General features: G+C 50.9%; 2 protein-coding genes across 3 annotated transcripts; one reads left to right on the top strand and one right to left on the bottom strand.

Annotated features, from left to right (window-relative positions):
• Positions 1-451: 451 nt before the first annotated feature.
• On the top strand, positions 452-13,987 carry SLC6A20 (solute carrier family 6 member 20). Its single transcript, XM_075417410.1, has 11 exons — positions 452-672; positions 4,704-4,844; positions 5,606-5,697; positions 6,370-6,597; positions 8,081-8,191; positions 8,579-8,820; positions 9,701-9,863; positions 10,231-10,435; positions 11,226-11,385; positions 12,260-12,425; positions 13,360-13,987. The coding sequence occupies exons 1-11, from the start codon at positions 552-554 to the stop codon at positions 13,507-13,509; spliced, it is 1,779 nt and encodes a 592-aa protein (XP_075273525.1). The 5' UTR covers positions 452-551; the 3' UTR covers positions 13,510-13,987.
• A 777-nt stretch (positions 13,988-14,764) lies between these two features.
• On the bottom strand, positions 14,765-21,272 carry SNRPD1 (small nuclear ribonucleoprotein D1 polypeptide). 2 transcript variants are annotated; one of them, XM_075418849.1, is made up of 4 exons: positions 21,061-21,272; positions 20,402-20,478; positions 17,394-17,585; positions 14,765-14,944 (listed from the first exon to the last, which is right to left on the bottom strand). In XM_075418849.1, the coding sequence occupies exons 1-4, from the start codon at positions 21,072-21,074 to the stop codon at positions 14,868-14,870; spliced, it is 360 nt and encodes a 119-aa protein (XP_075274964.1). In that variant the 5' UTR covers positions 21,075-21,272; the 3' UTR covers positions 14,765-14,867. The 2 variants fall into 2 exon arrangements, with proteins under 2 accessions (XP_075274964.1, XP_075274965.1); XM_075418850.1 differs by lacking the exon at positions 21,061-21,272 and adding an exon at positions 20,564-20,583.
• Positions 21,273-21,893: the final 621 nt, after the last annotated feature.

The following is a 21,893-nucleotide window of genomic DNA, read 5'->3' as shown; positions in this document are numbered from 1 at the left end:
TGACAGGATGCCCGAGGACCTGTTTAGGCCAAGCGATACTGGAGATAAAAGGCAGCTCTGACAGCCACTAAGCCCAGTCCTAATGGGAACCCCTTCGCTGTGCTGCGGAACCCAAGCTGGTGCCTCACGCACACGAATGCCACTCCTTGGGAAGAGAGCCCTGTGGGGAAGGAGCGTCCCATTTCCAAAACCAGACTGCGGCCGCCGTGTTGTTTCCTCCCAGTGGCAAGTCGGCATGTGAGCCGGTAAAAATCCCCGGGCTCACATCCTTCCCAGAAATGCCAGTCAAAACCCAAGCAGCTATTCACCCCAAGTACCGATTTTATAGTTCTGTGTGTGCCTATAATCTATTTACCAGCATTCCTACTTCAGTATGTGCCTGTTAATAAGATTAGTAATTAAAAAGCTTGATAGGAATTGGCAAGCATAGCTCCTCCGCCTCTCCCTCCCCTCCAAGCCGGGCTGGCGTGGAGTCTGAGGCAGGGCTGGCAGAGTACCTGGAGGAGCGAAGGCAGGAAGGCTCCACTGAAACCTCTGCCTGCGAGCAGGCAATGGAGAAATCCCGGCCGCTGTGGGACAACCCCCTGCAGTTTGTTTTCGCCTGCATTTCCTATGCTGTGGGGCTGGGAAATGTGTGGAGGTTTCCATACTTATGTCAGATGTACGGAGGAGGTAAGTGGGCTTTATGTTTCTTGCTCCCCTCAAGGAGGAGTGTGGCAAGCTTTAAATCCAAAAGTATGTTGTCCATACTAATGCCTTGTCCACTTAGCAGGGTCCAGGGCAGAGGAGGAGGTCAGGCTTTTTGCTGGTGTGCAATCTCTTCTATTGCTGCTTTATTTTACATATTTTTCAGCAGAAGGCTTTTGCCTGACTGCTGCCCAAATACAGTGGTGCGAATTTCCTAGAAGTACAATGAAAAGGTGGGAAGGCCCATGTTTTCTGAAAGGATGGAGGTTGAGTGAGAGATGTAGGTGCACATGGTGTTAATTTATTACTTTCTTGCCCCATTGAACCACTCTGAAGGCGTTAGAAACTAGTTCAGTTCCTTGCAGGTTCGCATGCGGGGACCTGAAACATATTGAGAAGGCGAGATGCTTACAGAGATTCAGTTTAAGGATCAGCTATATCATTTCAAATTTCTGTAGTTTCTGTCATTAATGTATTGTCTTTTATACAAAGCCTTACTTTAGGACGTGATAACTTGGCTGCAAATCTGCCTTGAAGTTGGCTGAAACTCCTTAATCAACAGGAGTTCCGCAGCTAAAGCCTCCCAGGAAGCTTTGAAAACAGGGAATAAATTGGTTTAGGCTCCAGAAAAAAAAAAAAGCTCTTTGAAAGATTATTCTTCTCCTAGGTCCAAACTGAAAAAGGATGATATCTGTATCATACACCACCCACAGATGTTCTTCCTTCAAAACCAAAAGTCAGTTAATTAGGTTAATTAAAGACTAACACTAATAATCTCTTCTAGTATAGAGCTACCACCAGTTAATGACCATGTTTTGAAGAATCTTTATAAAGAGCGTCTCTTTATAGGACGTCTGAGTTTTATATTGCTTCTCGCACTGCATCCGTTGTCATAGTGTTGGACCCATCTCTGCTGTGCATTAAGGGATGTGATGAGCATCTGCCTCATTTGCTTCTGGTCTGCTTTGGCCTTGTCTTCCTTTCAGGAAGGACACTGAGATGTTTAAGTGCTTTTTGTTTTTTTTGTGCTTGTTCTGTTGGTTGACTTCTAAATGCACATGTAGGAGTTGGTTTGTGCTGGGTTTTGAAAAGCCATCTCAGCGCTGGGACTGCATCAGAGCTGGGATCAGGTTGGAAAAATCTGGATAATGCAGTGGGTGAAGTTATAGTAGAAGCTAGATGCTGCAGTGGCTGAAGATGTCTTAGATGATTAGAGATAGCAGAAGTGACAGACGTGCTGCAGTTCTGAGTGTATTCCTCTATACAGATGCTTTTGAGGGTAAAGGCTTCATGTCTGACACTGGACTCGAGCACAAAGCTTAAAATGCAAGTGTTGCTCTATGAAATTAGACTGCACATGATTAGTTCACTAAAAGCCTATCTTGGCAGACGTCCCAAAGGACAGCAAAGCTTGGACACTGGGGTCTTTCCGTGGTTTAGCCACTGCTTATCAGCCAGCGGTACTGTAGCAGATGGTGAAAATTCTCTGAAATGTAACCAAAACTGAAACACTTGATTAACCTGAAAAAATAAAAAAGGATTAAACAAATCCAAGCATTTTCTGAAAAGCATGTTTTTATAAGAATAGTTTGTCCACTATTTTATCCCTCTTGGTTAAATTTCCCAGGGGAGAGGCAGCTCTCCACTACTGTGAAACTAAAACTTGTGCCTGCAGGCTTTGCTTGTCGTAATTATTTTTCACTGCCCTTTTGAAAAGGATTCGGTGACTTTCCAGGGATCTGCAAAACCCACGCAGACAAAACGTTGTTTCAGGAACTTAACAGCTGGATCTGCCAGGCGCTGGGCTGAGGGAGGATGTCAGTAACGGCTTGTTCGGCCTCTTGCTTGTAGAAAAGCACAGAGCCGGTCCCTGTCCTGCCCAGCAGAGCAGCAGGGCCCTTATCTGCTGTGATACTCATAAACAGCATATCTGCAGACTTTACAGCCTCCTGCCTTTCCATTCATCAGCAGATTGCCTTCTCCTCGCTCTCCTCCAGAGAGCCTGGCCTGAGTGGAGCGGACCGGACAGGGTTCAGACCTCGTAGGTGAAGTTAGCCTGTCCCTAGGCAGGCTGGGCCGGGCTGGAAGGACACCGGGATGGGTTTACAGCCGGGCGGGTGCTCAGCCCTGAGCCGGGAAGCCCCTGGGCACCAGGCTGGGATCCTGGGATTGGCCAGACCCGGGGCACACTTCGCACGTCCCAGCTGCAAGGGTCTGGGCTAGCGGCTGATGTTTGCAGGTGGTTGGCACCGTAGGGAGCAAGGCCAGGGGTAAGCGACCAGGGAGGTCTGTGGAGCTGTGCTGGTTGGCAGCAGACAACGAGCTGGTTCATATGGCTGCCCTGAGTCGCTCATACGAGGCATTTTGGTTCTACCCTCTAGGAAACGTAGCATCAGGCGCAAGATCTGCATGCGAAGAGGGAGCAAGGCAAGGGGCTGGGGGGCTCAGCCCTGGCACCCCCAGCTGTGAGGGGCCGTTGGGGTGAAGAACAAGCCTGGAGGCACTCCTCCTAGCAAGGTGGCAAAGCGTTCAAAAAACATGTAGATGTGGCATTTCAGGACATGGTTTCGCAGGCGTGGTGGTGACAGGTTGACGGTTGGACTTGATGATCTTAGAGGTCTGTTCCAACCTTAATGATTCTGTGTTTCTAAAGCCAATGCCAAGCATGTGGCACCACTGCTGGGAGGGCAGAAAAGCCTCTCCACAGGGCCTGACGCTGATTGCCCACCACGGTGCATGGCAACCCCCCCCCCCCCCCCCGGGGGGCTGCTGGGGCAGCTCGCACCCCGCCGGGACAGAGCGGCTGCGGGAGCTCTTCAACCTCCGACAGCTCCCTGGTGGTATAGGAAGTTATCTAACAGACTAACAAAGGGGTTGTTAATAACGAGAGAGCCAGGAGGTGGGAAATTAATTCCCAGAATAAACCGGATTATTGCGCAGTGTTTATTTCCAGTGCTTTGCCTCAGTCGCTGCCTGGAGTTCATTCCTCAACGTCGCTGCACGGAACCCATTGCAAGGAATGTTAATGCCACAGATTAAATCCTAAATAAGAGATATTTACGTAAATATTTTTGGCTTGCTGTAAAAAGGGAAGCAGGAAAGTCTTCACAAAAATCCCGGTTCTGACTCCATCAGCAGCTCTTTCTGACACAAGCCCTGTGTCGAGGGCAAGGATTTTTTTTTTTTTCTTTTCCTAGCACAAATTTCGGCTGAAGCCCATCCTGGTTCCTGGGCAGGAAAGTCCTTTCCGGTCCCTCACCGCCAGCCTGCCCATTCCTGCTGCTCCTCTGCTGCAGGAGCATCCCCGTGGCTCTCCGCGCGGGCGGGGAAGCAGGGGCGAGGAGGCTGCGTGCCTCCATCGCAGGGGCTGCTCCCGCAAGCGGGACCCGGGGGGGAAACCCTTTGCCCCTTTGCTGGTCCTTCTGGGCCCAGCACGGGGGTTCGGGGGAGCTTTTTGTCTTGGGTTGTGTTGGGGTTTTTTTGAGCCAGGCCAGACCTCAATACGTTACTCAGAACTCTCTATTCGATATGGGCATTGCTGTTGCTTGTTCACTGAGCAGTTTGGCCCTGCCGCCGAACGCCACGCACAAATTGAGTCTTTCCCTCGTTCTCCCTCTCTCATTCTCTTTTGCAAGGTCTGGCTGGCGGTTAGTTACCCTTTAACAGCCCCAGCCCCGAACATTGCTCAAACCACCTGCGAAGCATCTGGGCAGCCCCGCCGCGCCGGGGTGACAATTGGCACATTTTAACAGCAGAAATCCCAGCTCTGCCAAGCGCCTGTGGAAAATTCCCAGGGCCCAGGCACTCGTCACTCACCAGCGTCTGGGACGCTGCCTGAAACCCTGTAAGATGTCCCCCAGGGTTGGGCCGTGTCCTCAGTACACGAGGTGCTGGACAGGACCCAGCCCCAGCCAGCTCCTGGGACACTAACAGGGTGATTTGACCACAAATAGGGCAAGATGGTGCTTATTATGCTGCTGATGTGCTGAAGGCCGTCTGTTGGGCTTTTCTCGCAGGTGGCTTTTTGATCCCGTATTTTATCATGTTGATCATCGAGGGGATGCCGCTACTCTACCTGGAGCTGGCCGTGGGGCAGCGCATGCGTCAGGGCAGCATCGGCGCCTGGAAAATTATAAGCCCCTACCTCTGTGGCGTCGGTATGTTCTCAGTTTTCATCTTTATTTTTAAGTGCCCTGGGAACACGGGTGACTTTTGAACGGAGAGCTTTTTCAGAGGAGAAACCAGGTGGGAGCTGGGGTTTTACTGGGTCTCACCAGGCTGAGCAAAGCGGTTATCCAGACACCTCATGGCAGGCATTTACCCCATCTCTTGCAGGACATTGGGGCCAGACCCCCAGCTCGCGGTCCTGGGTCCCTGGACTCAGAGGAGTGAGTCCCCCTGCCCTCAGGCAGGCTGCCGAAATCATGGTGTGAAGTCCAGTGCTGGACCCAGCCCCTGGGGCTTCCTGCACTGGGCTTTGACCCTAAAAGCACCTTCCTAACAGGCTCAACAAGGAGTGATAAAACAGTGCCTTCATTTCCTACCACCGCTGCCCACCATTTTCCAGTGTCTGCTCTTAGGGGGGTTGGACTAGATGACCCACAGAGGTCCCTTCCAACCCTGAACATTCTGTGATTCTGTTATTAAATTACCTTGATAATGCAAACTATTGTTCATTTGCTTACATGCACATTTTATCTTTAATGATATATTGAATATTCACCCCCAGGGGCTAAAGTATACAATCCAGTACAGGATATAGCCCTGACGGGGGGAGGCGGGGGCATGTCCTGTGCACAGGGCTGCGCCAGAGGCCAAGCACCCTCCATGCCAGCCGCGGTGCCCGCCGGGCGTTACGGGGCTCTGGGCATTCTGGGGGTTCCGCTGCTGACCGAGCGCCTTCCCTCCACACCCGCAGGCATTGCCAGCATCGTCGTCTCCTTCTTCCTCTCCATGTACTACAACGTGATAAACGCCTGGGCCTTCTGGTACCTCTTCCACTCTTTCCAGGTGCGTGGGCGGCTGGCGGCACGGCTCGGCCCCACTGTGGCCACAGAGGGTCATGGTGGTTTCGCATTGGTGCTGGGTGTTGCGTGTCACCATCATCAGTTGGGGGGGGGCAAAACCTCCAGGAAATCTCCCATGGCTTTTCTGGGGGTAAAAATGAGGTGGTATTGTCCCCCTCTAGGGGCACTGGGTCACCAGCCCTGCGATGCCTTGCTTGCTGGTGCCTTGGTGGCCACGGTGCCCTGCACCCTAGGATGGGTCTGTCTGAAAGCAGGGGGGAGGGTTGGCCCTGGGCAGAAGATCGGAGAGGGTCATCCCCAGGGGAAAGGGTCAGAGAGGCTCTGTCCTCAGGGAGAGAGTGAGTCTGGTCGTCCCCAGGGAAGAGAGGCAGAGCAGATCTGTCTTTGGAGAGGGGGTGAGAAAGGGCCATCCCCGGGGGAGAGGGTCATTCATTCCCAGAGGAGAGGGTCAGAAAGCGGCAGTCCTCAGGGAGAGGATCATCCGCAGGGGAGTGGGTCAGAAGAGATCCTCCCCAGTGGAGAGGGTCATCCCCAGCCCCAGGCAGCACAACACGGAGACAAGCAAGCCCCGGGCAGAAAGCTGTCCTTGCCTTCATCGCCTGGGGCTCTCCCTGCTGCTGACAGCAGGTTCTCTCCCCACGTCCCTCCCTCCCAGGACCCGCTGCCGTGGGCCACCTGCCCCCTGAACAGCAACCACACCGGCTACGAGGAGGAGTGCGAGAAGACTTCGTCCACCCAGTACTTCTGGTACCGACAGACCCTGAACATCTCTCCGTCGCTGGAGGCCAGCGGGAGCGTGCAGTGGGAGCAGGCGCTCTGCCTGACGCTGGCCTGGCTGGTGGTCTACCTCTGCATCCTCCGCGGCACCGAGTCCACCGGCAAGGTGAGGAGCAGGCGCAGCCCAGCTGAGCCCGGGCAGGATGTGGGGAGGATGAACAAAGCCGAAAGGCAGAAGCAATGGCTGCTGTTCCTTGGGGTTACAGCTTCTCCCCTGGAGCAGCCAGCCCTGCTGCCTCTGCCGCCCTGTTAAGTTACAACTGAAGAAGGCTTAACCAAAACGCCGAGTGATCTAAAAAAATAATCTGGAGAAGTCCTTTAAATGCAGCCACCTCCACTACAAGACCAGCCAGCAGGCTGTTGGCCCTGCAGAAAGCCGTCTGCCACAGCAGAGCCGTGTCAGGAGACGTCTGTTGCTTGGTCTTTGCAAAAAAAAAAAAAAAAAAAGACATCTACTGGGCATTTCCAGTCACCTTTTATTCACAGCAGAAGTTATAAGGAAGGGGGAAAAAAAAGCAACATCCTGGCTGAGCCTGGACTAAGCAGCAAGGCGCAGGCTGCAGTCCCCAAATCGTCTTAGCCAAACGCGGAAAGCCAAGGGACTGTAAACTGCGAATAACCTCTTCACCTTGCTGCAGCTGGCCTTGGGGACAAAAAAGGAGAGAAACAAATATCCAAGGAGCGTTGAAACAACACCATGAAGGCAGGGTCTCATTGGGGGGGATGGGGGGGCTTCCCCTGCAGCCTTTGTGCAGGAGCAGGAGCGGGTTTGGGCAGCGGGCGTGGGGCTGTCCCGCTGGGGAAGGGGAAGCTGCTGTGTGTCCAGGGGTGTGACGGGGAGAGGCAGAAGCTGGCCAGCAGCTCAGGCAGGTGCAAATCAGAGTACTAATTGCTAATTACCCAGCTGCTTTTCTTCCCGAGAGCTTTGGAAGGCATCTTTTTTGTGAGTTAGTTTTTATAGGAGTTGCTGGCTGAGCCACTGGGGTACATCCCAGCAAAAAGAAGGATTCTCTGGGGTTTTTTTCACAAGTGTTTTTTTCCAACATGGAAACTGAACATTTAGATTCAGATTCAGGTGCTTGATCAAAAGCTCATGGAAGACAACTGAAAGATTTAATTCCCCCATCCGGGTTACATGAAGGTAAAGTCTTTTTTACCTCTGAATTAAAACAGTTTCACTCAAGTTTGATTTTGACCTTTTATGAGGTCTTCTCGCCTTCCTCCTGGAGCATACGATGGATGACCTTTGCCTAACGAGCTCTCGCTAGAGAGTTGCAAACTGGTGTTACTCCACTAAATGCTGCAGAGCAGAGCTTGTAAATGCTGCAAATATTTTAGAATTTTTTCTTATTTTTCCAGTCAAAGAGAAGACCCTGGGAACTGTAGCAAAGGTCTTTATTATTGATAAAAACTTGTTTCCCTAAAACTTAAATCTAAAGTTAGCTTTGTCTGAAAATATTCCTTTGAAGATTAATAGAAGGTAACAAAGACAATAATGGAAATTATTTATGAAAAGTGAGACTGATGATAGTAGATTAGCTCTGTCTTGTGTATTCTTTAGACCAAGGTATTGCCCCTCCTTCCCCCAGGTCGTCTATGTAACAGCGTCTTTGCCGTACTGCGTCCTCATCGTATACCTCATCAGAGGGTTAACGCTCCACGGAGCTGTGAACGGGCTCGTCTACATGTTCACACCAAAGGTAGAGAAAAACCATACTGAGTTTTTCGTGAAATGTTAGTTACCGAACGCGTAGGTTTTTAAAAGGCGACGATGCTCCTTTTCCTTACACTGAATTTTTGCAGCAGCAGCTTAGGTCAGGCAGCTGGAAACCCCAGCTGGGAGCGGCTGGAGGCTGTTCTACCGTGGTGCCCGTAAGCTGCTTGCTTTCTCCTGCAGAAGACCACCCGCCCATCAAGATAACCTGTAGCATATTGCTTTTAGACTGAGCAGTAACCCTGCCCAAAAGCCACCTCTGGGCTCCAACGGGTGCAGGCAGGGGCCCACCCCATCCCTGCAGGCTGAAAGGGGCCGTGCCCGGCGGCTGTGCGCAGCTTCACGCTCCCGCTCTCCCTGCCTGGTTTTGCAGCTGGAGCAGCTGTCGAACCCCAAGGCGTGGATCAGCGCCGCCACGCAGATCTTCTTCTCGCTGGGCCTCGGCTTTGGCAGCCTCATCGCGTTTGCCAGCTACAACAAGCCCAGCAACAACTGCGAGCGGCACGCCATCATCGTCTCGCTGATCAACAGCACCACGTCCGTCTTTGCCAGCATTGTGACTTTCTCCATCTACGGCTTCAAGGCGACATTTAACTACGAGAGCTGCATCAACAAGTAAGAGCCCGGTATCGCACTCTTTCTCCACCGCAAGCCGTTCTGGGGACGGTAAGAGGGGCAGTAAATAAATAACAGCCCGCAGCGCTGCCCCGACACCAGCTCTGATACTGCTCTGAGGCAGCTAATGGCGCTGCATTTAAAGCAATGAGGGCTGAGATGAAAGGTCAGAGCTGGCTTGCCTTTTGACACCCGGGTGCTGCTTCCAGGCACGGGCCAGGTCCGGAGGACGAGTTTGCCTGCGCCGGTCACAGCAACACTTTCCCCTGTGACCTGCTCCTGGCACGTGCTTGCGGGGGGGGGGGGGGGGCGGGGGCTGATTAATAAAATGTAGCCATGCTCAGATCCCCCCTTTTAGGCTGAGCCCTGTGCCAGGAGCTCAGCCTCCTCAGCGGGGATGCTCTGGGGGTGCGCAGCAGCCTGCAGCATCGTGCCCCAAGGCAGTAAGCCCTGACACAGGGCCAGCAACAGCCGCACTTTTACGCGTATTTTCACAGCTTTCAGTCTATTGATCAGAGAGGAAACCAAGCCACTACTCCCTGCTCACTGCCAAAGGCTCGTTAAATTGGTGGGGTGTGGACGTGAGACCGGAGGGCAAAGGGGAAGAGCTGCCAGCCGGCACTGGCCAGCACCCAGAGCACCCGCCTGGGAGCGGCAGTGTGGGCGCAGGGGCGGCTCCCACCGGAGCAGAGACAAGCTCAAGGTCGCCCGCGTCCCAGCACCGTGCTGGAAGTGCCGTGGCTCCAACCTGGGGAGACCGGAGCCCTGGGGCCAGCAGAGCATCCCTGCGTGGGGGCCGACGGAGACGGACGGGGTGCAAAACCAGCTTCAATTTTGTGCCTCGGCCTCAAAGCCACTAAAATTCTGTCATCTTTCCCAGGATGATCCTGCTGCTGATGAACACTTTTGACCTGGAGGAAGGCTCTGTAACAGCAGACAACCTCAGCGAGATGAAGGGTTACCTCATGGCCACCCACCCCCAGGAATACGCCCAGTTATCACCGCAGCTCAGAAACTGCAGCTTGGAAGCCGAACTGGACACGGTGAGCGGCCGCTTTGTGCTGGCGCCTGGGCTTCACCCCCTCCTCCCCTCCCGCCGAGCCCAGGCAGCCCGCAGCCCCGCGCAGGCACGTCCCCAGCCCCAGGAGCCGGACTGCTGGCTCCAGCTGCGGGACAGGGCGGGCCGCAAGGGCTCGAGGTGAGTGTTTTTGCTACGAGCGGCACTAGGATGGTTTCCGTGCACTTTGAATTAAACCGGCGAAGCTCCCGTCCGCCTCTGCCGGGCAAAACCACCTCCACGAGTGTGCTTTGCCACGGCGCAGGGTCAGTCTCTTCTGTCCCGGTTCTTGTGTCCTGTAGCGAGCCGAGGAACCACCCGCAACTCACTTCTTCTCCTCTTCTCGCTGGCAGGCCGTCCAGGGCACCGGGCTGGCGTTCATCGTCTATTCCGAAGCCATCAAAAACATGGAGGTGCCCCAGCTGTACTCCGTGCTCTACTTCTTCATGCTGCTGATGCTGGGCATCGGCAGCATGCTGGGGAACACCGCCGCCATCCTCACGCCGCTGACCGACAGCAGGGCCGTCGCCGCCCGCTTCCCCAAGGAGGTGATCTCGGGTGAGCACCCGCCGTGTCGCAGCAGTGGCCACGCAGCGAGAGTGCACGCGCGCCCAGAAGATTCAGCGTCCCATGGCCACCGAGGGTCCCTCTTTGGCCTCAGCTGGAGCAGGGAATATCAGACGTGCTGCCGGAAGGGTCTGCCTGCCCTTGGGAAATCCTGCCCAGCCTGCACAGTACCTTCTCTCAAGGAGCTCTCAAAGCACCAGGGCAATCGTGGCTGTGTAGTCGCAGGCTTCCCCATGCACCCCAGCTCCTTCAGACCGGTATCTACTCACTGGTGAAACTCACGGGGCTCTTCAATCACACATATTCATATACATTATATATATTTTGTACATTGTATATATTATATATCATATATATCCAGCTGATATCCCAACTGTGAACCACCTCAGTCTTTGGCCAAGTGATACGTGCTGCTGTTTGGGCACAGTTGTCTCACCTTAAAGCCCATTTTAGACGGATGCCCAGCAGCAACAGCAGATGCTGCAGGTGTGCACGATAGGGCTGTAGCCAAGGCTGTCTTGACCCTGCTGGGATGACGTGCTGTGACTGTGCAGCTCTAAGGCGCAGCAGTCTAAGGATATGCCAGCATAGTCATGCACATGCAAGAGACAGGTCTTTTCCACAGGGGGGGAAAAAATTAACTTTCTCCTCTGAGAAAGCTGCTCCCTGACAGAAATCGGTAGAAATCCCACCAGCTTTTCAGTCGCAATTCGCATGAGGTTTTTCCCTACATGGTCAGATTTCCAGGTGTAATGGCAGGGTCGCTGTTTTGTCCACGCAGGTGTGGTGTGTTTGATCAACTGTGTGATTGGCCTAATCTTCACCATGGAGGCTGGAAATTATTGGTTTGACATCTTTAACGACTATGCAGCCACCCTCTCGCTGCTGCTCATCGTGCTGGTAGAAGCCATTGCTGTGTGTTACATCTACGGCATCAGAAGGTAAAAACTTCAACCCTCCTTTCTTCATAGTGGGAGAGCTGGGGGAGCGACCGCTTGCCAAGGCCAAGGGAGCGACGCAGGGCCAAGAATAAAGATACCACCTTGAGCTAAATTTTTCTTCCATGCTATGGTATCAGGAAGGCGACAGGGGGTGCCTCTGCCACGCAGACTCCTTCCAGGGCCTCGGGTTCAGGGCTGCGCAGGGGGCCAGGCTGCACTGACAGCATCTCTGCAGGCAGGCAGTCATCCCAAGTCATCCCTTGTCAGTAAAAGAAAGATTCAGCATCAGGAAAGGTTTTAAAACAGCAGAGGTGCCTGCGCTCCGGGCATCGAGAGGGAAAGGCAGCAGTATCCGCTTTGTCTGTCTGCTGGCACGGTGCAGGCACCTGCGCTGGCATCGCGTCCTTGATGAGCTCAAAGCCTTTGGGGCAGACCCAGGTTTCCTGCGTGATTTTAGGTACCGTCCCCAGCATCAGCACTTCCTCAGAGTGGGAACAACTCCACACACAACAAGCAGCAGTGTTTCCTCCACCGTACTTAAGCATCATCACTTTTCTCCACCAGCTTACACCCGTAACGGTCTGAACTCACGCTCCAGGCAGAACGCTGTAGGGACTCCTGCTGTGCCCGTTTCTAGCTGCTCCTCCACAGTCTGGGATCCTCTTGGAAGCCCTGCTCTCTTTTTTGACCCTGGTGAGCCAGTTGTTCAGACAATACCTCTCCGCTCATTACTCTTCCGATCAACAGTCCTCCCCCATCCCGCCATACATACTTAATTCTGCAGGTGCTGTTGAGGTAACTCCGATCGAGGTATTGACTGAACAGAGGCAGCCGTTCTCAAAAATACTTGTTGTTTTGTTTTTTTTAAACACAGATTCGAGAAAGATCTTCACACCATGATTGGACGCAAGCCAAACTGGTATTGGAAAATTATGTGGGCTTTTGCTAGTCCCTTGCTAATTATAAGCCTGTTTATATTTTACCTCACTGACTATATCCTCACGGGAAAGCTGCAATACCAAGCATGGGATGCCACACAGGTAAAGGAGTTTTGGTTTTGGGTGGTTTTTCTAAACTTTCCTTAATTCCTGCCAGGACGCAGCCTTCCTTCCTAACCACACTGCTCCACAAAACGGCCTTCTGAAGGCTTGCAGCCAGGGCCATCCCTTCATTTGTGGAAACGGAGAACAGGGAAAACTTGACCTACTGACACTGATGCAATGGTTTTGTACAACAGACTGATTTCCCTCCGCAGTTCTTAACCAACCCCTTCAAACAGTTTTCATGTTGAAGACCCAAAGATTATCTTAAGAAGTACACTTTAAATGGAAAAAATACTTTCAAAGTGTAGTATTTTGAACAAATTAGTGGTATTTGGACAGAACCGAGCTGCTGCTGGAATGAAGTTTTTTGTAATTTCCATACACGTTTTTCTTCACAGCCAGAACACTTTTGGCCGAATGCTGAGCTGTGTATTTATCACAGAGCAATTACTGTCGGGTAAGCGGTCGCTGCTTTCACAACCTTTTGTGGAAACGTCCCCAGCAGGCGCAAACGCCTTGCACACACTTGTTTTCATGTCACCACGGATTTGGGACCCACCGGCGGGCCTGGCCTGTTGACTGGGTGTCAGCATGAGCCCACAGGCGCCAGCAGAGGGGCGCAGAGACCTGACAGAGGTCAGGGCCTGGCCACCTCATTAAGAAACGCGAATCGAGCCAAAACCTGCTCTGTACCCGAGCTCGCAGCAGCTCTCCCTGGTATTTTTGTCAGCAGCTCTGTTCTTCTTGTCAGCTTTCAGTTCCCATGGCTGGACAAAGCAAAGCGCTGAGAGCAGACGTGGGCTGCTACAGCCTGCCCGTGCTTCTCGGGTGTCCTGTTCAGACACAGACACACAGCCCTGCTGCAGGCCCGACGCCGGGGCACCCAAACCCCCGGATGCCACAGATCCAACGCTTCTCCTCTCCCTTGCAGGGGCAGCTGGTGACCATGGATTACCCAGGCTACGCCCTCGCGGTGATCGGGCTGCTGGTGGTGGCGTCCACCATGTGCATCCCCCTGGGGGCACTGCTAACTTTTGTGAGGAAGAGACTGAAGAGGGAAAGCGTTTCAACCACTGCGTGAGCCCGACAGCTGGATTTGGGAAGGCTTTACCCCCGCTGCCAGTGACTGGGCACTTCTGGGAGAGAGCAGCAACCCATTATCTGTAGCAGCTATTTATAGAGAGAGAATCGTGGGTGCTGCATTGACCAAAAAGTGCTCTTAGGAGGTTCCACAACGGTTTGGAAAAAAAAGCTTTTCTGTAACAAGATGACGCTTTAAAATGGCCTCTGTACAAGAGGGGAAAAACGAGAACGCAGCCCACGAAATCCTAGCTAGCAAAACCAGCGTGCCAACCCGTTACACGATGTCAGGCAATTCTTTTCCACTCTGTTGTAGCACTGCCTACGTGGAAACACGAGCAACCAACTAAGCATGCTCCCGCACCAAAGTGCCGGCAAACACCCTTACGGGTCGAGGAAGCCACGCACGTTATTTGAAGTGACAGCTGTATTGCACCAGCAGATGAAACCGCCGGAGTCTTGCAACGCGAATGCAACAATCCCTGGGAAGTCAGTAGGATGGTATTCGAGATGAATGCAGCCAACACTGCTTCTTTTAGATTTGTGTCTAGCAAAGCAGTTTTTATATATATATATATATATATATACACATATGTATATATGAGCTGCAGAAGGTGTCTCGCCTCCAGAAGAAGTAAATTTCCAATTCCAGTATGTAACTGCGCACTGTGCTGTACTTTGTATCTTCTAGGGATGCACTTTATCGCAGAGATCTTCCAGTGTACTTCAAGCTGCTTTACAAGCCCCACCCAAACAAAAGTATGCCACATAATTAGCTTTGACAAAGTTCATATCCAGGTATACTTTAATCATGAGATGCAATGATCCAGCAGTTCCCCAGAGCTGGTTAACTTCCCTATGTGAAAGTTATATAAAGAAACCAACGTTTAAATTGTAAGCTTCATGTAACACAACAGTAAAATTATATCTATGAACTTTAAAGAGGTCACTCCACAGAACATTAGAGACACGCCCATGGGATGTGGGTTCTTAATACAGTGTCTTAACTATGTAACCATTAGCAGATGGCCAAGTGCCTTATAAAAGAGGGAATGATTACAAACAAACATTGTTAAAGCACACCAACACAAGTCTCCTGCCCTGGGGCAAAAAGCAAGAGGCAGTTGTACAGCCTTCGGGGCGGGAGAAACTGTGACAATGACAACCAACACCAACAAGACACACGTAGTCTGCAACAGCCTCCAGAAACAGGACATGCCTCCCTCCCCAGACTTCACTAACAAAGGAAAGACAAGTTTTTCACATTTCCGTTTATTAAAAATGGATACCATAAACAAGACCTGTACAAAAAAATATCCAAGATCATCCAGAATTTGGTAACAGTTGTGTGGTGAGAAGTTATCGTCTTGGGCCCCCTCTTCCTCTTCCACGACCTCGGCCTCTGCCACGGCCTCTGCCACGGCCTCTTCCAGCAACTTTGCAGAAGAAACAAAAAGGATAAAGCAAGTGAGACTGGGGAGTACTTTCATCTTGATGAAAACATTCTGTATCAAGCATAAACAACATGACGTCTCATCACAGGGAAGCACTAAGTCAGATATTAGGTCTGTTAAAGTTTCAGACAATATTTTCACCTTTTGAGTTAGGTTTTTCAGCATTCAACTTCCACAGACCACCCTGTCTGTGGCTTCACCGCAGCAACCAGGGGAGATAACAGCTGGCTGCTCCCAAACGCTAGGGTGAGGTCTGACAGAGAACTACAATTCCCCTTCTTTTTTTCTGATAAAATCTAGTATTTTAGGCATCAGAAAAAAGCATATGCAAGACAACAGTACTTTGTTACTATTGATTACAGTGGAAAAGATTTTTTGTTTTTGGCCACAGCTCTCCACGTGGTTTATAAAGTACGCTGCTAAAGGGAAATGTGAGCTTTAACACGCCATGAGATTTTCCAAGTTCAGCCTTTCTGAGGCATCACCTGAAAGGGCAGCATTTGAAAGGATCCCACCACCAAACAACTTCTGCTTTTTTCAATGATGTCTCTGCCAAGTTCAGATGTGACTCTCAGGCCAATGTCTTGCCTGTGTGCTCCTACTTTTTAATACTGCTATTAAACGGTAAAGCGAAGACAGAATCACAGAATAATTCGTGCTACAAGCAACTGCTGGAGATCCTATAACCTGCCTGGTGATAACATGTCATTTCATCCCTTCTTCCTAAACACAGCCTGTCCCATCCGGTTGCAAGGCCACCCTACAAACTTTGGAAATTACCAGTTAATTTCAAACCTGTTTGTCAGTGCAGGGCTCAAAATGATGCTTAAAATGCTGTGGAAGTGAGTGGCTGGGCAAGAGACACACACTAGCACCCACATGCAAGAAAGAGGCTTTAACCATTATTCCGATCCATCTGACGGTACGTAGGTTAGAAATGCAGCAAAGACAGAAAGAGCAGAGGAACAGGACAAATTTGTGGGAAGCAAGGCATCATTTGTGTTGCTGGTAATAGACTCGAGTCTGCAAAATACAGGGCAGCACCAGCACCCAACTGAACGATCACAGCAGCTACGTGCATCAGCAGACACACGTGTTCACTAAGCGCCAGCACACCCAGACCCCAGGCCCACGTGCGACGCCCGCCCCTCAGCCAGCACCCTGCCTGCCACTGACCATGTCATTAGCCAAGGACAGACCGTCTGTTATACGCTTGTGAAGCCCAACGGCGTTCACAGATTGAGACAAAGCACTGCACAACGCAGCTGCGGTTTGAGAGTGCTTCAGCAGACTGAAGATGCGAGGAGTACTAAACTGAGGTAAACAGTGCTTCTCTTTCTTCAAAGTTCAAAAGAAACAGTGATGTTCGCATCTCACCGTGAGGTTCAGGGAAAAAGCAATCCAACCACACTTGTTTCTCCACGTAGTCAGGTTATTATTAACGGACGTGCAAGGAGAAAAACACTTTTAGGGGCTTTATCCTTACTCTCTATAAAGAGAGCGGCCACACCACTTGCACTTTGTGATGCACACACCTGAGGGTTCCTTATACCATTCCAATACGGTAAGCACACCAACTCCTAACACTGGTCTGGATCAAAGAGTACAGATCCAAACACTTAAACACTCATTACAGGAAAAGTGGTACAACGTTGTTCTAGAGTACAATTAGCCTTCACTTACAACTTACTGTTTTAAGAACACACAGGTTAACTGCTGGGCAAAATATATACTGCTCGAAGACAACCTACAGACTTTCTGGGGTTTACTGAATATTAATCTTTCATAGTGTGGAATAAAACTGAATTACTCTCTATACTGTTAGGCTTCTAGGGAAAAGGCTTTTGTTCAATAGCGTTTTGACAAAAAAGTTTCCAGGAAGGGCACAGAGTGGAACACTAAGGCGAGCCAAAGCTAGAGAGCTGCTCATCGGAATACAGCCTGGACTCCCTCAGAGTCTCAAGTCTCTCAAACTCAGTTCTCACATTATTTTATCCACTACCAAGTGAGATTTCAGTGAAGCATTCAGCACTGTTCAAGAGGCTGTTCTGTACTTTCTTCTTAGGCTACGTTAAGTTCCCCACACTGACTGGGGAAACACAGCAGACATTTGGAGAAGAGGAAATGTAAATCTCTTTGCTGTCAACTCTGAGACTGTAATAGGCTAAGATTCACTCAAGTTTATAAACATTTATGTTTTTAAAAACAGATGTATGAAAAGCCATACATGTAATTCCACAAGAAAGCAAGCTCTACAGATGCTAAGAAGGTGGGCAAGGCAGACTTGGCCAGTTCAGTATCAAACCCTCAATGATGAGAGAACTAGCAGCCAAATGCAAATATTAAGACACTCAAATCAGATGTCTTCAGATTCTACTCTAGAATGCATGCAAAGGCAGAACAAGCACAGACTGGGAAAGCACAAACTAACCTGCTTCTCTTTTCTTGGATTTGACTTTCGGTTCCACATCCACCAGCAAAGTATCCAGAGGCAAACTGTCCGGCAGAATGAAGTATCGGATGTTATTCCCTCGAATACTCAGCGTCTCCAGCTGTACAGGTTCTCTGTTCTTCAGTGTCATTTTCACTGCTTTGAGATGCGTATTCATACTGACATCCACTCCTGAAACAACACAAATCTAATTTCAGGGACGAACGCCTTCCCATACAGTCCCTTGTTGGCTATTGTTAAGAATGCACATGCTTTGAGATTTATCCTGTTCATGAAGGAAACTACACGTCTTTTTCTGTCTTAAATTATGCTCGCTAATGTATCAACTGCTGCCTTTAACACCTTCTCTCTAGAGATCTTTATCTAGGTCCTGGCATAGCAATTTTGTAAATGGTTAAAACAATTCCTCTGAACAACAAATAAACTGCCACTTATTACAGAAGTCTAATTAATATTATTTCTACTCCTTTAAAAAGAGGCAAAACAAACCTTCGAGGAGGAAAAATAACCTGATCTTTTCCTTTTTCTGTAAGCCTTAGAAAAATCCAGCTGCCAAAGCAGCATTTATCTTCTGATACAATACTTCTAATACTAGTGTGGTATCTTCTATGACAGTATGTAAAATACACTACTGTAAGGAACAATCATTATGGTTACAAATTACGTGGACAATCAGTATGTAAGAACTGCATGGAATCAGTCCTGTGCCCACTACACTGTGTAACGTATAATCCAAAACTGGAAAAAAGTCTCAGTTGGATGCATATGTTGAATAACAGCCCTCAAAAGCATTAAAAAAAAAAACGCGCCCTATTTTCATTTTGCACATCACAAGCCTTGCGTGGGATTTGATCTCAAACTATGAAGAGCAAAATGGAAGTAACTTTTTCAGATAAAAACTTTTGGCAAAAGATGGAAATTGCAGTTTATAAACATCTGCTAAATCTGTGACAGGGCACCCACACGAGCAAAATTTTTCGTTTTCACACTTCTGAAGAAAAAAAACCCTTTGTGGTAAAAATAATTATTGTCTCATTTCATAGACACAGAAAGGCAAACTGTCAGATGCCTTACCAAGCTAAGTAACATGAGTAGCAGGCCAGAACTGGAAGAACCATCGTGCTGTGCTTATTCCATGTAGTTTTTTCTCTCCTCTCCCCTTACTTCTAGATTTTACCCAGCTTTCTGGCACCTGCGCTCCACCTGACCAGCCCCTCGGTTTGTGTATGGCATGCAAGGCACGAAACCTGCCCCTTCCGCCTGCCTGCTCTGGCCAGCCGGCTCACTGAGAGGAAGAGGAGATGGTACAACCTGCAGACAGCGACTACAAGCACAGTTCACGCACCAGTGTAAAGGGAAGGCTGTCATTTCAGAAATACAGACTGCAGTCAAAATTTTCAGATTCTTAGCAGAAAATGAGAGAGACTCTGCTCAACAGTTAAGGCTGGTAAAGCACCGGGGTCAGGAGACAAGCAGTTTGTTTGCTTCCTACCTAGCTGGGTTCAACAGAGCATGATGCAATCGGATACCAGGGTGGTGCATTCAGAGGTAATCAAAGCTGACAGATCTGGCTGCAAAATAATGCCAGGTTTGAACTCTGCCAAATCTCAGCAGATTGCAACTGGCCAAAAAAGCACCTACGCAATCCCCTGGAATACAACTCTGCCAAGTTTGAATTTTATTTTTTTTTCTAACAGTGTCTGGGCAGAAGAGCTTCTAAAAGCAGCCTGGGGCGAGGGAAGGAAAGATCAAACACATTCATCGGCTTAACTGTAGGGGTTTTCTTCATTAATACAATGTGCCCCACCTACGTAGTACCTGATTGTCTCTGAAGCAATGCTAACAGCAATATTCTCCGAACAATATCCCCCACTGATACTATTAAAGCAAGCAGAACAGTCCGCACATTTTTCAATGCATATGAAACCTATGTAATGAACTATAAAGGCTCTTCCTACAATTTTCAACTCAGTGACACAAAGAAGCTCCTGCTAGACAATAACACCCACGAACTTATATGACAGACCTCTGGCAACAGCAAGGGACCAGATTCTCAGCACCAGGATTCCTTTTTGCCCTGTATCCCTCATCAAGCTCTGTTTTCAAACCTGTTTCATGAAATCAATGCAAACATATGCAAAGATGTATTTCCATATAAGTTCACCCTAACCAGAGCAATAACCAGAAATAATTAATTTTTTAGATTATAACTGCCTACACACAAAATTTAACTGATTTAAGACCATATCAGCACTTCACATTCGCCATTTATCTGTGCTACCACTAAAAAAGAAGTCCCTCTTCTGGTCATTCAGCTGTAACGTTTTTATTGCACACTGCAATTTCACAAACGAAAGTTAGATGTACCGAAATACCTTATAAAAATTTAGCTGTATATCCACTACCAGCTGGATACAGTAGTGAAACTACCTCACCAACATTACCATGCTGCTAGAATTCTAAGGGAATGCCATGCTTACACTGACTTTTCCAACGTTTTGGAAAAGTTTACTTCCTTCAGCCCCAAGCCTGTTTGTAAGCAAAGCCTGCAGTCAGGCTCCGAGGCTCCCAGGACTATGGGGAATTTACTGCCTCCCAGCAGCACCTTACAAACGGAAAACTTTTTACAAAATATATCAACAGCCTAAGTTTGACCACGGGTGAAATTGCCCACCAGTATGTCAAAGATGATCTGTGAACGACTGAAATTTCCAAGTATTTTCGCGGTGGCCTGCAGAAAGCGGGCTGGTCACAGCTCTGCCCTCTGCTCCCAGCAACTTCCGCCAATGTCCAGGCTCTTCTGCAACTAACATGCCTTATGCTTGCAGATAAAGATGCGAATCACAAAGAACAGCTCCTGCGTCTTACAGAGCAGGCCCCCACAAGAGGGAGTACAAAACTAAAAAGCTCAGCCCAAACCACGGCTGCCAATTGTTGGCAGGAAGGTAACCGGCGACGCTTCGCTGCAGTCTCCCATCCCGCCATACCTGTGATAGTTCCATGCACCTGTGTCCCATTCTTCAGCTCAATGGTCACAGTCTCGTGGCTCAGCTTCATCAGAAACCTAGGAATTTTAAGAAAAAAAAATAAATTGTTCACTCCCGCATAAACCCTTAGGCGTTCAACACCCTTTGCAAGCATTCACACACCCCGAGCTCCCACAGACGGCGTTCCCAGAGCTCCCGGGTCCTGCTGAGTCAAGCACTGCGCGGCAGCGAGGCCCAAAAACCTCCAGCCACCAAACCCCGGGTCCGGCCCAGCCGCCGGGACAGCCGACCGGCGCACGCTGCTGAACCCAACACCCCGCTGCCAGGCGAGACGGCCACCATCGTACAAAGCGGGGAACGTTTTAAAACCCGCCAGCGTCTCAGGAGGGCGATTCTAACAAAATGGAGGAGGGGCTCCCCCCAGAAAGTGTGGCTGTGCCCAGCAGCCCGCTCAGGCCCCGCGCCGGGGGACGGCACTGCGCCAGGCCGGAGCTGAGGCGCCGGTACGGGAGAGCAGGGCCCCGCGGCCCGGCCCGGCCGCCATGCGGGCACCCCAGCGGCCAGGGCTGAGGGAGAGGGCCCGCCAGGTGGCCGTTAGCGCGCGGGCTTCCCTGCCGCCGCGGCAGCCGGGCGCCGGCAATCCGCCTCCATCCGCTCACCTGACGAGCTTCATGGCAGCGGGAGGCCGGCGCGGCGGCCCTTCGGCAGGGAGCGGCGGCCGCCCCGGGGTAGGCAGTGGGGAGAGGAGAGCCCCTCGGCGGGAAGGCTCGGAGGCGCGGACGGTACGGAGGCCTCCTCCCAGCAGGCCGCGCCGCCTCTGGCGCCAGGAAGCGGTCGCCGCCGACCGCGATGAATGGGCGGAAGCGCCGCGGCGCGCGGGGCGGAAGGGGCGGTGCCTGGCTGCGGCTGGGAGGGAGTCCGGCGCTCGGGCGGGGGGAGATGGCGGAGGGGAGGGCGGTCTGCGCCGCCGCCGCTGCGCCGGGCGTCTCAGCTTTTCGCACCTGGGTTGTTTTTCTCCAAAACGTATTTTTAAAAGTAGCTCATTTTAAAGCTGCTGAAACGTGGCGCCTAGGCTCCTCCGACCCTCACTCCTGGGAAAGGCCCCGGCTGGGAGCCTGCGCGCTAAGGAAGGCCCGTGAGCGTTGGATAGGCCAAGGCGACTGGCTAACCCCCAGCAACAGGAAAAAAGCCCCACGCCGAGGAAGCTGATCGGTGCCCGCGGCGAGGGAAAAGACAACTTGTCTTCTTACTTCGAGCACCTATTGCTGCGGTCAGTAGAACAGCCCTGTGAGGGAAGCAAAGAGCCCCCGGCCCCGAGCAGAGGCGACCTTCTCACTGCGACGCTGGAGAAACACAGCCGCGGTGGTTCTCAGACCGAGATGCAGCCGTGGCCGTGGAGGCTGGACGCGACACTAACGCTGACCCTACCACAGGGGTTTGGTGCAAGAGCACCAGTGCTTAAGCACAGAATAGCAAGAGCTTCACCTGCAAT

The sequence above is a fragment of the Opisthocomus hoazin genome, chromosome 4, assembly GCF_030867145.1.
Source record: "Opisthocomus hoazin isolate bOpiHoa1 chromosome 4, bOpiHoa1.hap1, whole genome shotgun sequence".
NCBI lineage: Eukaryota > Metazoa > Chordata > Aves > Opisthocomiformes > Opisthocomidae > Opisthocomus > Opisthocomus hoazin.
The sequence above is the reverse complement of the archived record's forward strand: the minus strand, read 5'-3'. Positions and strand labels throughout refer to the sequence as shown.

What these genes read in the sequence shown, in the direction of transcription:
- SLC6A20 (XM_075417410.1), top strand. Translation starts at nt 552, where the DNA reads ATGGAGAAATCCCGGCCGCTGTGGGACAACCCCCTGCAGTTTGTTTTC. An exon ending in GCACCGAGTCCACCGGCAAG is followed by an intron (nt 6,598 to 8,080) that starts GTGAGGAGCAGG and finishes TCCTTCCCCCAG; the next exon opens with GTCGTCTATGTAACAGCGTC. An exon ending in CCCCAAGGAGGTGATCTCGG is followed by an intron (nt 10,436 to 11,225) that starts GTGAGCACCCGC and finishes TTGTCCACGCAG; the next exon opens with GTGTGGTGTGTTTGATCAAC.
- SNRPD1 (XM_075418849.1), bottom strand. An exon ending in GGTGCATGGAACTATCACAG is followed by an intron (nt 17,586 to 20,401) that starts GTATGGCGGGAT and finishes GTGTTGTTTCAG; the next exon opens with GAGTGGATGTCAGTATGAAT. An exon ending in ATCCAAGAAAAGAGAAGCAG is followed by an intron (nt 14,945 to 17,393) that starts GTTAGTTTGTGC and finishes TCTTCTGCAAAG; the next exon opens with TTGCTGGAAGAGGCCGTGGC.